General features: G+C 42.3%; 1 protein-coding gene across 1 annotated transcript in view; it reads right to left on the minus strand.

The window, feature by feature from the left end:
- Positions 1-17176, minus strand: part of Itih2 (inter-alpha-trypsin inhibitor heavy chain 2) — a 40404-nt gene that overhangs the window by 11794 nt on the left and 11434 nt on the right. The window contains exons 6-15 of the mRNA XM_005354886.3: positions 15708-15870; positions 13500-13607; positions 12542-12670; positions 11339-11455; positions 9025-9193; positions 7877-8002; positions 5098-5279; positions 3669-3854; positions 3146-3285; positions 619-788 (exon numbers count right to left, since the gene is read on the minus strand). Of these exons, the coding sequence (XP_005354943.1) occupies positions 619-788; positions 3146-3285; positions 3669-3854; positions 5098-5279; positions 7877-8002; positions 9025-9193; positions 11339-11455; positions 12542-12670; positions 13500-13607; positions 15708-15870 (1490 nt within the window). The remainder of the gene's footprint in view (positions 1-618; positions 789-3145; positions 3286-3668; positions 3855-5097; positions 5280-7876; positions 8003-9024; positions 9194-11338; positions 11456-12541; positions 12671-13499; positions 13608-15707; positions 15871-17176) is intronic.

The following is a 17176-nucleotide window of genomic DNA, read 5'->3' on the forward strand; positions in this document are numbered from 1 at the left end:
GAAGAGGGCACCAGACCTCATTACAGATGGTTGTGAGCCACCATGTGGTTGCTGGGAATTGAACTCAGGACCTTTGGAAGAACAGTCAATGCTCTTAACCTCTGAGCCATCTCTCCAGCCCCTTGTTTTGCTTTTTAAAAAAGTTTTTATTTATGTTTTATGCTCTTTGTGTATGAGTGTTTGCCTACATATATGCCTGTCTGTGTACATGTCTTGTGCCCACATAATCCAGAAGGTATTAGATCCCCTGGAACTGGAGATGCAGATGTGAGCCAACATGTGGGAATCAAACCTTGATACTTTTGGAATGTGGCAAGTGATCTTAACTACCAAGCCATCTCTTAATTCCCTCCTTTATTTGGAGACAGAGTCTTGTTATGTAGCCTAGGCTAGTCATGAATTCACTAGGCAGCTAGAGTGGCCTAGTATATCAAAACCTCCTGCTTTGGCCTTGGGAATGCTGAGATTTCAGGTGTTCATAAGTGTCAAACCAAACTGAAGGAATAAGCTTGAACACTTATGGACACAAGCTGGGAGCAAAACAGAGGCATTGGGGCTTCAACACAAGGCAAGAAGGACACTCTGTGCTGTTGCCCCATGAGGTCTCGAAGCACTGACCTGAGCAGCAAGAATGGTCCTGCGGTGGGGAGTCAGCCAGCATGCGTTCGTCCCCAGCATCATTCTCAATCACCATGGCGGTCAGTGGAGTCACAATATGATGGTCTAGAGACATCTCCAAGATTGTTTTTGTGATTTTCCTCTTGATGGCAGCGGTAGGAGCCAGGCTTCTGCATTCAGAAGATAGATTGAATAACGTCAGTATACACAAGGGTAAAGTCATGCCCCAAACCAACACTCACCTTTCTGATATTTAGTCAAGACCTGGGCACAGGGTAGGGCTTCTAAGGCAAGAGGCAAACAGAACTAACAGGCTTCAGGAACCTTAATGTTTTGTCTAGCTATGTAGTCTTAAGGGAATATTTCAAAAATTACATTTATGTGTTTTATGTGTAATTAAATAAAAAATTACATTTTTTTGTGTATGTGCGTGTGCACACATGTGCCACAGGGCCCATGAGAAAACCAGAGAAAACTAGTGGGAGTTGGTTCTCTCTTCCCATCATATAGAACCCCAGGATCAAACTCATGTTGGTAAGCTTGGCCACAAGCACCTTTATCTATTGAATCATCTTACTGTTTCTTCAAGTGATCTATTATTTATTTATTAATGCATTTATTTATCTTCTGAGACAGGGTTTCTCTGTGTAACAGTCCTGGCTGTTCTGGGACTCACTCTGTAGACCAGGCTGGCTTCAAACTCACAAAGATCCACCTGCCTCTGCCTCCTGAGTGTTGGGATTAAAGGCATGCGCCACCACTGCCCAACACCCTCAAGGGATAATTTTTAATGACTTTTTTTTTCAGAGCAGTTGTAGGTTCATGGTAAAATTGTGTAAAAGGTACTGAGGGTTTTCCATGTGTCCCACCCACCCATAGCCTCTTGGATTACAGAATCTTGTACCAGAGATGTGCATTTGTAACATACATTGACATATAGATTAGTAATTTATACCCAGGTTTACTTGTACATCCCATTGATAAATAGATATAACACATCCATTATCACAGAGTCATATAGATGAGTTCCTTAGCCCTAAAATGCTCTATGCTCACCAGGTGGTGGTGGCACATGCCTTTAATCCCAGCACTTGGGAGGCAGAGGCAAATGGATCACTGTGAGTTTGAAGCCAGCTTGGTCTACAAGAGCTAGTTTCAGAGCAGCTAGCACTGTTTCACAGACAAATTCTGTCTTGAACCTCTCAAATGCTCTAAACTCTATCTATATCCTGAAATCCTAGCAACCACTGATATTTCCATAGGGCTTTAAAAGTCAATATTTAGCTTCCAGAGCAACTTCTCTGTGCCTTTAGATATGGCCAATGTACTTCTGCTTGAGACAGGGATAGTTCTTTCTTCAAAGTCACAGCTTATAGCCACATGTATTTTTTTTTAAAAAATACATAATCACATTGACATCAGGGATTTTGTCTGTGAGTCCAGTTATATAGTGGTTACAGCTCCTGTAACCTAGTTCAATGACCTTTGTCCATCTTCCCAGGAATCTGACCTGAGGGGTGAAGTGGGAACTCTGCAAAGATAAGTTTTAGCGAAAATTCCCCATGAAGCTCTGGTGCACACGGGTGAGGATGCTCTAATGAGAGGGCTATGACAGAGAGATGAAATGCAGCTGAGAAGCCAGAGATGGGATAAATATCAGCGACCTGTCCTTGGGGAACACTGTCATCGCACAGTCATACGTTTTTCCTTGGTCCTGTTTTCAATAGGAAGTATAAATGGACTCCTGACACACGCAGCAACATGGCTAAGCCTTGCGGACATCATGCTGAGTGAAAGTCAAAAGAGGATTGTGTGGTTATGTGAAGTAGACAAAACTAATCAATGACAATAAATGCCAAAATAGTGTCTCCCCTGGATGTAGAAAAGGAGGCCTTATATAGTTCTATATTTAGAGTAGGACGGCCATTATATTGAAGATTATATATATACATATATGTATATATACATATATTTAATACATTCTACACATTTCACATGTTACATTTAAATTTTAAATATTAAAAAATGTGTACAGGTATTTTGTGTGCACTACATGAGTGTAGTGACCACAGACGTCAGAAGATGGCATTGTATGCCCTGGAACTGGAAATACAGAAAGTTATTAGCTGTCATGTGGGTGCTGAAAGTTGAACCTAGTTCCTCTGGAAGAACAACCAGTGAGTGCTCTTAACTGCTGAGCATATCTTCAGGTGCCAAATGTTACATTTTTAATAAAAAGGAAAGAAAGGAAGTAACTCAATGTTAATTAAAGTGCTGGGGACCAGTCAGTAACAATCTGATCCCGTCATTAATTTGATGTCTTTCTCGGTTCCAAATAATTCTTGCTTGTGACTTCAAATATCCCACTTGCTGTTTGGTTTACAGTACGGGAATTGTACGCAGAGCCTTGCCTGTGCTAGGCAAGAGCTTTCCCAATAAGCTATAAAACCCTAGTCTTGACTTCAAATGTTATAGGTGGACATTTCATGTTTGTATATCTTCAAGGTGTATGTTCTTCTTGCCTTACCTCTCTGCTAACAGCTGGTTGATTGTGAGATAGGCCCATAGTTTTTTGGTGAAGTCAGGGTCTGCATGCTTGTCTTTCGATAGAAAATCCTCCAAGTCATCCATCTGACTCAGGGTTTCCAAGACCAATTCTGTATTAGCCTGGACAAGAGAAACATCAGTTGATAGATACCCAGGGACCAGAATAACAGTTAGCTCCTCTGCTGTAGATGCACTTTGGAGGTAGACAAGGAAGAGAGCCTTGACTGGATAGGTTAAGTTCACAAACTCCAGAGACTAGGGTTGGGTTTGGGAGAAAAAGTGAAGTTTTATAGAATGGTTGAAAAGATGGCAAAGATGTACCAATCCTTCCCTTTCAGTTCCTAGGGATGGCTTCCCAAGAACCTGGGGATGCAGAATGTTAGCTTGTTAACACAGAGGCCGAGTGTACTAGGGGACCAGCTAGGATTAGCTTGTTAGTACAGAGACTAAGTGTAGTAGGAGACAAGTTAGGATCTTCAGAATAAGCAGGGAGGCAGAAGTACCGAAGTTGCAGTGATGATGCTCTGAACTTCAGACAATTTAGTCGGATCAAATTTTCCTGCCACCACTATCTCGGAACCTCCGAAGTAGTTGTGGAAATTGTTCTGAGTAACGTCTGTTACTGACGCCTGGGGGTAGTTGAACTGAACGTTCCTCAGCAGCGGAGTAGAGACCTGGTTGTAAAATTTCTGGAAGACACAGGAAAGAAAAAAAAAATCCGTAAATAGTTATTTTCATACCACTTTGTAGACCTAAAGTATTTTTCTCCTGAGGCTTTTCACATATGTAGCAGATAACTCTCCATTTCTCTGCATGGATCTTTGGGATGATGGACAAGCCTGTGGCCATGAACTACGGGTCACACAACAAAAATATGATGTTAGAAAATTACCTACTATTTCAGAGTCAAAAATGTCTTCACTTTTTATTATGATCATAAATGAAAATGTGGGCATTCATAAAAAATTGTATCTGAGTTAAAATAACCTGAATTAGAACTGAATCTTCTAGGTATCAAAAGCTTCAAATGGTGTGCCTGGTGTTGGCATCATTTGGTTGTCCATTTAATAAACACAGCAATCATGAAAGAGGGTATAAAGCTATTTTCTAGTCTCAAGTCAGACATCATCATCATCTCTCTCTCTCTCTCTCTCTCTCTCTCTCTCTCTCTCTCTCTCTCTTTCTCTCTCTCTCTCTCTCTGTGTGTGTGTGTGTGTATGTGTGTGTGTGTGTGTGTGTGTAATCATGATTGATAAGTAAATAAGACTACTGAAAGCATAACATCCTAAAGTGAAACTCCCTGTTTCAGAACAGCCATTCTAACTGAACAGAGTTCACTGACAGGTGTAGAGTTTAGGACTGGAAAAGTGTTGAGTGGATTCCTTTAACTAACAGTGTGAAGGGCTTGTGTGTTAATTAAAGTGATTTTATTTAAAAGTTCAATAAAATATACTAGTATGTGTGTGTGTGTGCCTGGAACTTGTTATGTACACAGGTTGGCCTTGAACTCACAGAGATCCACTTGCTGGAATTCAAGGCACTTGTCATCATGCCATGTAACAGGTCTCTCTTGTTTGAGGAAGCTTAATGGACATAGTTAGTGGTTTACATTATAAAAATGATATGCAGAATGCCAAACAATTCCAAGAGAAAGTAGGCGGCCACTGTAGTGGGATGGGCAATTGCACATGGGACCAGGAGGTTAGCAGAAGTGCGAGGCTTTTGTTTCCAACAGCAGACAAGTGTTTGGTTTGGCCCTGGTCTCCCTGTTTCACATGTCACTGCCAGAAAGCAGTGAGGTAAATGTGTGAGAAGGCAATGAACCGTCGCTGGGATTGTAAGAGCAAATATGGCTTCAACAGATCCGAGCCAAGCTCAGCTGTCTCTGCGGGAATCTGTTTCGGGCTGCGGGATGGTCTTCAGCGATGCTACCTTGAGCTGGGAGGATGTGTCACGGTTCCCGTAGATCCGTTGAGCGATGCCACGGTTTTCGTTGGACAGTCTCTTCAAAAAATCATAGTCAACATCAAATCCTATCCCCAAACTGAACAAGGAGATGTTATCCTGGATGTTCTGCTTCACGTTCTTCTGAATTTTGGACAATTTTAGTTCACCTGAAGTTGGCCGTGACCGAAAAGCAAGAGGGACCAGTCAGAAGGGGATAATCAGCAAATTTTTTCAAGGCTAAAACAATATTTGTAGCCGGGTGGTGGTGGCGCACGCCTTTAATCCCAGCACTCGGGAGGTAGAGGCAGGCGGATCTCTGTGAGTTCGAGGCCAGCCTGGTCTACAAGAGCTAGTTCCAGGACAGGAACCAAAAAAAGCTACGGAGAAACCCTGTCTCGAAAAAATCAAAACAAACAAACAAACAAACAAAAAACTATATTTGCCCTTTGATCCAATAAGACAAAATTTAGAGTTTTTTTTTTCAATAGATTCACTCTTTTGTTAAGCATTGACGTGGGGGCAATGGTGCATACCCACAGTATTTGAGCATGGTGACATTAGAAACGGCTCAGAACAAGTCACCCACAAGGGAACCTGGTTAGATTATGGTGCAGCTGAAAAGCTTATGCAGCCACTCTCTGTACTCATAGTTAATAATCTCAAAAGCATTCAAAAGCTTTATTGGCATATATTGATTCTGTGTCAATTGGGTTTTATCATGGCATTTTGTACGTGCACATAATGTATTTCAAGCGTTTTCACCCCGGTATCCATTTTTGTCACCCTTCCCACTTTTGCTGCCTCTTTCTTCTCCTACTTTCATGTTCAAAGACACTGTGTCTTTGTGAGTGTGAGAGAGTGAGAGGTGTATTTGTGCGTGTGTGGGTGTTCACATCTCACACTTGCCTGCAGGAGCTAGAGGCTGGCACTGGGTTGCCTTCTGTATCATCCTCCATCTTATTGCCTTGAGCCTGGGTCTCCCACTGAACCGGACACTTGCTGTACTGGCTAGGCAGGCTGTCCAGCAAGCTTCTGGGCACCTCTAGTCCCTGTCTCCACAACACTGACGTTACAGGGATGAAGAGCCCTGACCAGTTATTGTAAGAGCATAGGTTCTGGAGATTCAAATTCAGGTCTTTATGGTTGTGTAGTAAGTACTCGCATCCCCAAGTCATTTTTCCAGTTCCATCAAATGTATTTAAATAAAAAACCCCATTTACTTACTTTACTTTATGTGTATTAACGGTTTGCCTGCCTGCATGTATGTGCACTATATGTGTGCTTGGTGACCGTGGAGGTCAGAAGAGAGCACTGGGTCACTTAGAACTGGAATTAGAGAGGACTGTGAGACACCATTTGGATGCTGGGAATCAAACCTAGGTCCTTTGCTAAAGCAAGTGCTCTTAACCATTGAGCCATCTCTCCAGCTCCTCAGAGGTTTGTTTTGTTTTTTAAAAAAAAAGACAAAAATCAAAGTAAATTGGCACATGTAGGGTATCCTTATATGTTATGCATGTATGTACATACATATAGTGTGTACATACATATACAGATTTGTGCATAAAGTAAAACAGGAATGCGTTAATGTCTCAGGAAGCTAGTAGCTAGAGACTAACTCGAGCGCAGAAACTGAGTGATTAGGAAAAAAAATATGTATTTCCTTGTATTCTTTATGATTTTATTCAAAACTTACATCTTAAAAAGCTGCAAGATGTGAATGAAGAAAATAGCAACTCTACCACAAACACGCAACAACTGCTCAGGTTGGTCTCGGTACTAAAGAAATGATCGCTCTTCCTCCTCCTGAAATCCTGGCTGCCATTGTGATGGCTGCCTCCTATACTTTCGTTTCTCCAGTGCTACAGCACTGGTTAGACACCAACCTCGTGCACATGGCCACTCATTCTTGCTCTGCCATCTAGCATTCATTATTTCCAATACTTGTCAATATAAAGACAAACATAGAAATAATGGCCGGTCATAGGAACAGGGAGATGTTGAAACTATTCTATAGATAAGAAAAAATGATTTATTTAAAGGTTGTCCAAGCCAGCAGTCATTTCTCCCATGGCAGTTGGAAGAGATGTGGAGAACAATAGAGACGACATTCCTGTGGGAACTGAGATAAATACGGGCCATTCACCACTCCCATCTACCACCTTTCCAGACATAATGTTGAGGAAATAAATGCGTTTCCCAGCATGCATTAGCAGTTCTCTCAATACAGACTGGAGCTCAACCTTAGCTTTCTGAGCCTGTTCTGTGGGGGAGAAACAGAGGCATTCAGGAGCAATGCCGAGGGGTGGATTAGCACCTGGCCATGTGTGGGTGGCTTACAGTCCCGAGGACTTTCTGTCAGGAATCGCTGTGCAAATTGACCCCCAGACACCCCTTTCTGGTTGATAACTCTGCTGTGATGGTGTCCTTTTCTGGTTTTGCACATTTTTGTATATTTATTTCCTTTGAATTTCCTTTTATTTTTATTTTGATGCCTTTTATCATTCATTAGCTCTTATTATGCAAAGGCAAATATTCTCATGTAAAGTTTTAAAAAGATTGTTCCTGGGTGCTTCTGGGATACGTTCTTGCAGAAGCCAGAGTTTAAAATGTTTTAGAAGTGTATACATATATGTGTGTGTGTGTGTGTATATACACACACACACATATGTATATATGCCATCACAGTTTGCACAGTTAAGCAAATAACATTCTTAAGAAGCAACAGTGAAAACATTTGTCAATAGAAAGTTGAAACAATACTTGCCCACTGTTGGATCTCCATCGGAAACCAAAACAATCAGAGAGACTGAGTCAGGGTTCAACAATCCCAAGTTACTGGCTTCATTCAAAATGAAAATTGCTCGCAGGAGTGCCTCATTGATATTTGTGCCTGTTAAAGTAACATAATGCTTACCAAACACACGCATGCACACACACACACACACACACACACACACACACACACACACACACACCGCAACTTGGATTTAGGTTCATCTTTCTATGAACTACTTATGCATAATTTGCTCAATATTAAATTCATTTGATTGCTTTCCAAGTGACAAATTTCTCTACGCCCATCAAGATCTCACAATGCAGTAAATTATTTATTAAAACTATTCCTTTTAGAGATGAATAAGCCCCTTAAGGCATCAGTCTGTCATCTTATAAACCAACAAACTTAGGAATCTAAATGACCTTACCAAAATGCTCTGGAAGGTACTTACATTTTACAAATACATACATACATTACATTACATAGTTAATAAAGCCTAGAATGACTTCATAGTTAGCAAAGAAGCCTAGAATTATTTGCTAAACATTTTTTTTTTTGGTAAAATGATGGACTGTTTAAAGACATGTCTGAGCTATATTTTGTGCTCTTCCTTCTCCACAAGCAGTATTTTTTTATATTTATTTATTTATTATGTATACAATATTCTGTCTGTGTGTATGTCTGCAGGCCAGAAGAGGGCACCAGACCTCATTCCAGATGGTTGTGAGCCACCATGTGGTTGCCGGGAATTGAACTCAGGACTTTTGGAAGAGCAGGCAATGCTCTTAACCACTGAGCCATCTCTCCAGCCCAAGAAGTATTTTTTTTTTTAAATCAGTAAATGTGTTATTTAGTGCAGACTACTGCAGACTCGGCAAATACCAGTTTTGTGGAGAATAACAATTTTGGTTGTTGTTGTTGGAGGCAAGGTTTTACTGTGTACTCCAAGATCAAGGCTGGCCTTGAGCTAACTAACTAGCCTTGGACACTGAAATTACAATTCATCTGCATCAGTCTCCTAAGTGCTAAAATTGTAAGATCTATCACAGCACTCAGCAGGGACTATGATTCTCAAGTGAATCTAGACTAGAACCTTCTGGAAGTTTCCCTGTAGACTTTAGATCAAACTCACTCACCTCCACTAGGCTGGATTTTCTCAATGTATCTCTTGGCATCTGCAATTTGTGTTTTAGATGCTGAGACTAAGTCATTTCTCCAGGTTCGAACATTATGATTGAAGTCAACCACAGAGAAATGGTCTTCGGTTCTTAGGTCATCCAATATGGTCTTCATCGCCTCTACAGTCTAGTTCAAAAGAGGACCGAGAGAAGCCTCATAACATTCACTCAAGCTGAAGGAAACATCAGGAGTTCCCTCACGGGCTTCGCTCACTTTCAAGTACTGACTCAAGCTCAACTTACTAAAGAAACCTTTTGTCAGTCACTGCGGCCATCAGTCACATGTACTATTGGGCTTTGGGTACTCCAATCGCCTGTCTTCTTAAACACCCCGGTTTGATTAGCTCTACTTTAAGATAAACAACACGAATTTACGTATTCCCTTGGACTGCCTAGCACAGATAGTTGCAGTAGGCACTGCACAGATAGTTGTTGAGTGAAGGAAAAGTAGAAGGAACAAAGGAACAGTCAACAAGGATTTGCTTTAGAATAATGATGTTTAACTGGAGGCAACTGTTCCCTCAAGAAACAGAAGACAACATAAGAAGTCACTGTGTGTGCATGCGTGTGTATTTATACATGTATATGTGTATGTGTGCATGTGGAGGCCAGATGTGAACCTTGGTTGTCATTCCTCAGATGCCATCTACTGTGGTTTTTGAGACAGGGTCTTTCATGGGCCTCCCTTTTGCTGATTGTGCTGAGGTGATTGGCCTGTAAGACTCTAGAACCTGTCTGTTTCTGCCTCCCCAGTGCTGGAATTATAAACACATGCTACCAGGCTTGATTTTTTTCACATGGATGTTGGTAATCAAACTCAGCTCATCATAGGTACAAGGCAGAGATGTTAGCAATTATCCTATCCCTTTAACCCTGGTGTAATTTTTAACTGTCACAACTTGCATGGACATTGTACTGTTGAGATCAAGTGGACAGAGGCCAAAGGTGCTGCTCAATATTATGAAATACGCAGGACAGCCTCCCACAGCGAAGAAGAACCATACCAGCTATCATCAGCACATTCCTGGAGGGTCTATAGTGCAATGCAAGCTCAGGTGGGCTGGGATCATTCAAGACACCAACTTCTTTTGGGTTGTTACGGAGTAGTAATTACTTAAGGTAGTAATCACTTAAGGTGGTCAAAATGGCTTCCAATGAAGGAATAGTTAGTAGATTGTTCAAATTATTTGACTTAATGGGCAAATTAAAACATTACCTCCGGGCAGTGGTGGCACACACCTTTAATCCCAGCACTCAGGAGGCTGAAGCAGATGGATCTCTGAGTGTGAGGCCAACCTGGTCTACATAGCAAGTTCCAGGACAGTCAGGGATACACAGGGAAACCCTGTCTCAAAATCCATACCCCCAAAACCCCAAAACACAAAACAAATAAACAAAAACCTCATTTGTTGTTTAGATTTGCTTCTATTTATCATGAATAAGCTTACGTTGATCTCTGAACTAGAAGACACGAGGCAGGATCATTACCCCAAGGAATGATAATTAAATAAAAATGATAGACCAAAGTCTGGGGAGATGGCTCTGCGGATAAAGAGCTTGCTGTGATAGTATAAAGACTTGGGTTTGGATCACTAACACCCATGTGAAAACCAGATGTGGTGGTGTGCACACATAACCTCAGCACCAAGGGAGCAGAGATAGGCAGAGCTTCAGGGAATCGCTGGCTGGCCAGTCTATCCTACTGTGAGAAGAGACTCTGTTTCCAAAGGTAAAGTGGGGAGTGATGGAGGGAGATAGCAAAAGTTCATCTCTGGTCTTCATGTGCCCTACCTACATAGACACAGACACTCAAATGCCATAACGCGAGCATGCGTGTGCACTCACACACACACACAATAGGCATGTGTGAATTTTAAAAGTTACTTGTGACTAATGGCAATATACCAAAGCCAAACACCATACTGAGGCATGGCTAGAGCAAGAAGACATTAGATTAATATGGGACTTTTCAAACAGTGAATTAAAAAACAGCAGGAGAGGGAAAAGGAAGTAGGAAACATGGAGGTGAAAAGTTTCTTTTGCTTTTGTTTTTAACAAAGAAGCATTGATTTTGGTATAAGCCCAGGGGACAAGCAATAACCTCACAAGATTGGGAAAAATTGGTACCCTCAGTCTGTGAGTGTCAGTGAGTACAGTTTCTGAGTTTTAGCCCAAAGTAGGGAGTCAGAGGGAACATTCAATTACTGCATTATCTAAAGAGAATCACAGAAGATGAGACTCTCACCTACCATTATAACCAAAGAGTTCTTACCTGCTTCATCTTTATTCCCCACATGGAACCACTAACATCAATCACAAAAAGGATGTTTTTGGGAATTGGGTCCAGGTTCTCAGGAGCAAAGAAGTGCACAAAGTAGCCATTAAACACCTGAACAACAAAGCATATGTATGAGTCAGATGATGGCCAGTGTTTGGATGGTAGGAAGTGGAGCCTGGAGACTACAGAGGAGAGGTGGGCTACAGAAGGAAGGTGTTCCCGAAGATGAAAATAAGAGCAGAGGTAGAAACTTGGCTTGTGGTCATCTTTTCTTTCTGATGTCTCTTGCTCCTTTGCTCTGAGAGTCTAAGCCCTTCTCCGGGCTGCTTTCCCGCCCCACTCTGTTTCATTCTGTCCCGTTCTGCCTCAGAACACAGCATGCTAAGTGTTATGGTTAGGAAGGAAGTCTCCAACGAAATAGCAACCACGCTGGGCCCTGAGAGATGAGTTTAGCACAGTCTACCGTTGATGTAATTAGATTGATGCAATTTTGAGTAATCCAAGGAGAGAGTCTCAAAGGAATTGTCTGCATTTGGTTGGCCTATGGCCATATCCATGTATGTGGGGTTGTTTTAATTAACTGTTGTTGGAAGATCTGGCCCACTATGGGCATCACTATTCCCTTGTCAGGGGGATTCTGAATTTCACAAGAGTAGAGACGTTTAGCTCAGCTCAAGCAAACAAGCGAGTGAACATGCGCACATCCATTTATCTCTGCTCTTAACTAAAGATGTGACGTGAGTAGCAGCTCTAACTTCTTGCCATTGGGACTTCCCTGTTATGAAGGACTTTATAACCTTGTAAGAAATAGAACAGAAATAGACCCCTTTTCTCCCCTAACTTTTTTTGGGGGGGGTCAGGGCATTTTTATCAGAGTAACAAAAACAAAACTAGGATAGCATGCCATCATCCCCAGACTTTTTAATGTAGGCTCTGGAGGTTGAAATCAGGGCTTCATGCTTGCATGGCAAATACTTTACCAACTAATCAATCTCTATAGATTCTTTTATTCGTTTTTTTTTATGGCATGAAAGATAATTCTTGAATGCACATCAAAAAAACATCATTCTAGTCTCTTCTCTTTATCCTGAACACTTTCCTTGACAACTAGAAGTGACTTACAAGCCAAGGAGGTTGTTCAACTGCAATGCTATTGGTGGCCTCACCTAGATAGTTCTGGAGCCAGCTGGCACTTACCTCCAGCTCTCCGGCCTTCTCTTCTCTGCTAACATCATACAGCACCACCAGCTCTCCATCCACAGCAGTCTCGGTGCAGTTGGGGCATTTTCTTTGTTGAGCTACTGTGGGCTTGAAGGAGACATGTGCCTGCAAAGGATGGGACATCAGAAGCTGATCTTTGCTCCCGGATCCTGACAGCTGAGGACTTGGCAGCTGCCTCTTGTCATGCACACAGGAGAACAGCATGCGGACTGCATCCACTGGCCTAATACTCTGCGCTAGAGCAGAGTGGAGCAGTCAACAAACTGCAGTGCTGTTTGTCACGCGCCAGGCCTTTAAAAAAGAGATTCGGGGCTGGAGAGATGGCTCAGTGGTTAAGAGCATTGCCTGCTCTTCCAGAGGTCCAGAGTTCAATTCCCAGCAACCACATGGTGGCTCACAACCATCTGTAAAGAGGTCTGGCGCCCTCTTCTGGCCTTTAGGCATACACACAGACAGAATATTATATAATAAATAAATAAATAAATATTTAAAAAAAAAAAGAGATTTAAAGATTCTGCCCCCCTCCCCGAAACCATGGAAGGAATGGCTCCCAGCTCTGGAAAGGGTCTGTGTAAGTTCTGAGAGGATACTGACCTTTTCATAGTTGTGTGTTATTGGCCATCAAGGCAAGGATAATTAAAATGAATATTTTTTTTGAGTTATGAAAATTCTCTATGTGAAAGTTGAATCTAACTACTGGTCAAGTAGATGACTTGGGAAATAGAAGGTTCCAAAATGGTCAAAATGAAATTACATAACTGGAAGTGTTGCTTTATTTTTTTATATTTATTTTATATTGACATTTAATAGGAAAGAAATTCTAGTCTTTGACCTCGGCTCAGGTCACTCTTTTTTGTTTCACTGCCCAGGGCACAGGAGAAAAAGGGCCTGGACCTAGTGCCCACTCAACTGACAACAGGCAATGATTGGGTACCTTCTGGTGTCCTTTGGATATGACTGGAACACCTTGGAAATGGCCTTCAAAAGTGTCAGGAACATGGAGATATCTCATCCCTTGAGGTTCAACAATCCACACGTTCACCTAAAAGGGGAGAGGGAATGACAGAATTAAAAGTCTTTAGAGACCTTTAAAGCAGGAAGTAAAATTACTGTTGAGCCCTCTGATGCTTTCTTTCATCTCCCAGTTTCCACAGCATGGTTCCTTGGCCATTCCGGAGAGTTCCTGGATACGCCCTATCTCGCTGCAGTGGCTACCTCCTTGCTAGCTCTCAATACCTTTCTATAGCCTCGTTCCTCTAGGATTTATTTTCCCTGACCGTGGTTTGGATGTATGACTTAGCTTCTTTTCCTGTGGCTGTGATAAAATACGGACAAGAGTATCTTAAGAGAGCCTGTTTTGTGTTTGCTCACAGTTCAAGACCCAGACCATCATGGTGGGCCCAGACCATAATGGGCAGCAGGAGCATGGAGAAGCAAATCCCATTACATCCAATCAGGAGACAGATAGGGATGAATGCAAGCTGTTTCTCTTTAATCCAGTTCCATTTAACATCGTCCAGCATCCCCTGCTCAGGAAATGTCCCCACCCACAATTAAGATATGTTTTCCCAGTCAGTTAACATAATCAAGATAACCCTCAGCAGGCATATCCAGAGACCCCTCTCCCATGTGATTCTAGATTCTGTCAAGTTGGCAATTAACACTGCCTATCAGGACAAGGCTTTAAGGCCTCCCAACGGTTCATATGCTGGAAGCATGGTCACTGGTATGACACTAGCTGAAGTGGGTGGGTCTCAGGCTGGAGATGGCTCAGTGGGTTAAGCGCTTTCCCAGACAAGTGTGAGTATCTAAATTCTAGTCCCCATTACTCATGTCCAGTCTCAATGTCCATGGGTATGTTAGCATGAACTTATAAACTCAGCACCGGGTGATGGAGACAGGAGGGGCCTGGAGGCTGCTGGCCAGGCAATGAGATTCAGGTTCAGGAAAAGATCATGCCTCGAAAAAAAAAAAGTGGAAAATAGTAGAAGAAAATCCCTGAAGCTAACTTTTGACCTCTGCATGCACACTCACGGAGACTGCACACATGAACACACCCATATATCCCCTACACACACAAACAAGAGATTGGGCCAAACAAGATAACTGGGTATCACCCCAGAAGGGATGAATTATGGAATTGTGGTCTTGTTAGTTCTCAAGACAGGAAATTGATATGAATGGAGGTCATATATTTTCCCTCCTCTTCATAGAGCTGGCTGCCTGTTTCTTCACCACATTAGAAGCCATCCAAGAGCCTCTCTCCAGGATGCTAGCACTAAGGGATTTAAATTATTTTAATTTTATTTTATGTGCACAAGTGTTTCATGGTGTGTGTGTGTAATAGAACAGTATGAAAACAGTATATTATTCCACTTTTAGGTTTGTTAAAACTCTTAGACTGGTTACCTTATAGGCAAAGTCATATATTTGGCTTATGATTCTAGTGGCTGCAAGTCTCAAATCTCAAATGGTACACCTTTTACAGATGACAAAGTAGAAGCTCACAATGCCTTCACCCTGAAGCTTTGTGAGTCAGGTGGTGGTTCCCTGAAGGGTGCATTACTCAAGCCCTTGAATCTGAATTTGAGCTTATTGGAAACAAGTCTTCAGGGATGCGACTAAGTTAAGGATCTTGAGGGGATGTCATCCTCTGCTACTCGGCTCTTCATCCAGCAAAGGGAAGGTAGAAGAAGATTTGAGATTCTCAGAGTACGAGCAAATATTAGAGTCGAAGGGCCACAGGCCAAGGGCTGCCAACACCTGCCAGATACCAGCAGCAAGAAAAATATGTGTTCTACACTCTCAGCTTAGAACTAAAATTTCACAAGGATTAATTCATCCTCCCAGTCTGGGGACAATTCATATGCACTCCTCGGGTGCCTGTATGACCGTGACAACAGATGTTTCTTGTTTTAGGTTACACTGATAATTTGTTACAACAACCAACACACTGATGAGTGCATAAGGAAAGCTCGTATTGGAGCCTGTAGAGAAGTGGTATGGTTGACTCAAACCCCGAATCTTTTTAGTATACTGCATTGCCTTTCAGAGCTAAGGCCGTAAAACACCACCAATGGTAGCAGCAACAAAAACAAAGCAGAGACGCCCACTTTTGCTGACTGTATAAACCCAGGCTCACCTCCAAGTGTTTGGCCAGCCTTCCTGGCTGCAGATGAATCTTGTGCTCATAGGACCCCAGCTTCCTCCACTTCACTTCCTGGTAATGAAGTTCAAATTGCACCTTTGCTCCAGGGGGAATGTTTACTTCGGTGTTAAAGTTTTCCATATCCAGATTTCTGCTCCTAGACGTGGGAGACCCCAACACAAGCGACACATACACATGAAGGGGTTGCAAGGTACAAAACTTAGGCAGAGTTCACATCTTTATCCTGGTTGATCACACCTGCTCAGTTGTTTGTGAGCTTGGTCCATCAGAGGAAAGGACAAGTTGGAGATAAATTTAATGAAACCAAGAGTTTTAACTTCTTCCCATATGGCCTATGTATTTATTCTTTACCTTCTCATTGATTTGAGTGTCATTGGTCAAAGGCCCATTGATGGGTACGGTTTCTGGTACAGAGGCTATGTGAACTGACATCATCACCTTCAACTTTCAGATGATACATGAGGCTCATCGAGGTAAGGAACCTACTCAGGGTGCCCTGCAAACTAGCCAGTTGTCTAGTCTATCCTAAAACACAGCTTAGGGGTCTCCAATAGTGGTGCTTTCTCTGTATTTCATTCTGAGACTTACGTTGAGCTGGTTATATTTTGGGAGTTCTACGGAGGGACGAATGTCAGCGTTTTATAAAGCTGAATCTATATAAGCCCTGTTTTGTTTTCTAGTTAAACACTTTTGACTTTATTTATTGTTATTTATTTATTTTACATTCTGATTGCAGTATCCCCTCCCTCCTCTCCTCAAAGTCGCTCCTCCCACCACCTCTTTGCCCCCCCCCCCCATCCACTCCTCTTTTGTTCTATTCAGAAAAAAGCAGGCCTCTCATGGATATCAGGCATGGCATACCATATTGTAGTAAGACCAAACACCTCCCCATGTATTAAGACTGCGCAAGCCAACCCAGTATGATGAATAGGGTCCCTAAAGTCAATAAAAGAATCAGAGAATACTCTTGCTCCCACTGTTTGGAGACCCACAAGATCACGCTACTCAACTGTCACATATATGCAGAGGGCCTAGGTCAGTCCCATGCAGGATCCCTAGTTGTTGGTTCAGTCTCTGTGAGTTCCTATGAGCCCAGGTTAGTTGATTCTGTGGGTTTTCTTGAGATGTAAATCACTCTCAACTCTAATATAACTCCTTTTGATGGGCTTGCTTAGAGTTTTAAAGAGGAAGCAGGAAGATTTTCCAGTGAGGTTGAATCCAGCATCAAGACTAGCAACGAATGGTGTGTGTGTGTTTCTGTGTGTGTATGATTTTTCTTCCTTCCTTCCTTCCTTCCTTCTTTCTTTTCCTTCCTTCCTTCCTTCCTTCCTTCCTTCCTTCCTCCCTCCCTCCCTTCCTTCCTTTTTTCTTTCTTCCTTCCTTTTTCCCTCTCTCTCTCTCTCTCTCTCTCTCTCTCTCTCTCTCTCTCTCTCTCTCTCTCT

Source organism: Microtus ochrogaster, chromosome 16 (assembly GCF_000317375.1).
Source record: "Microtus ochrogaster isolate Prairie Vole_2 chromosome 16, MicOch1.0, whole genome shotgun sequence".
Taxonomy (NCBI): Eukaryota; Metazoa; Chordata; class Mammalia; order Rodentia; family Cricetidae; genus Microtus; species Microtus ochrogaster.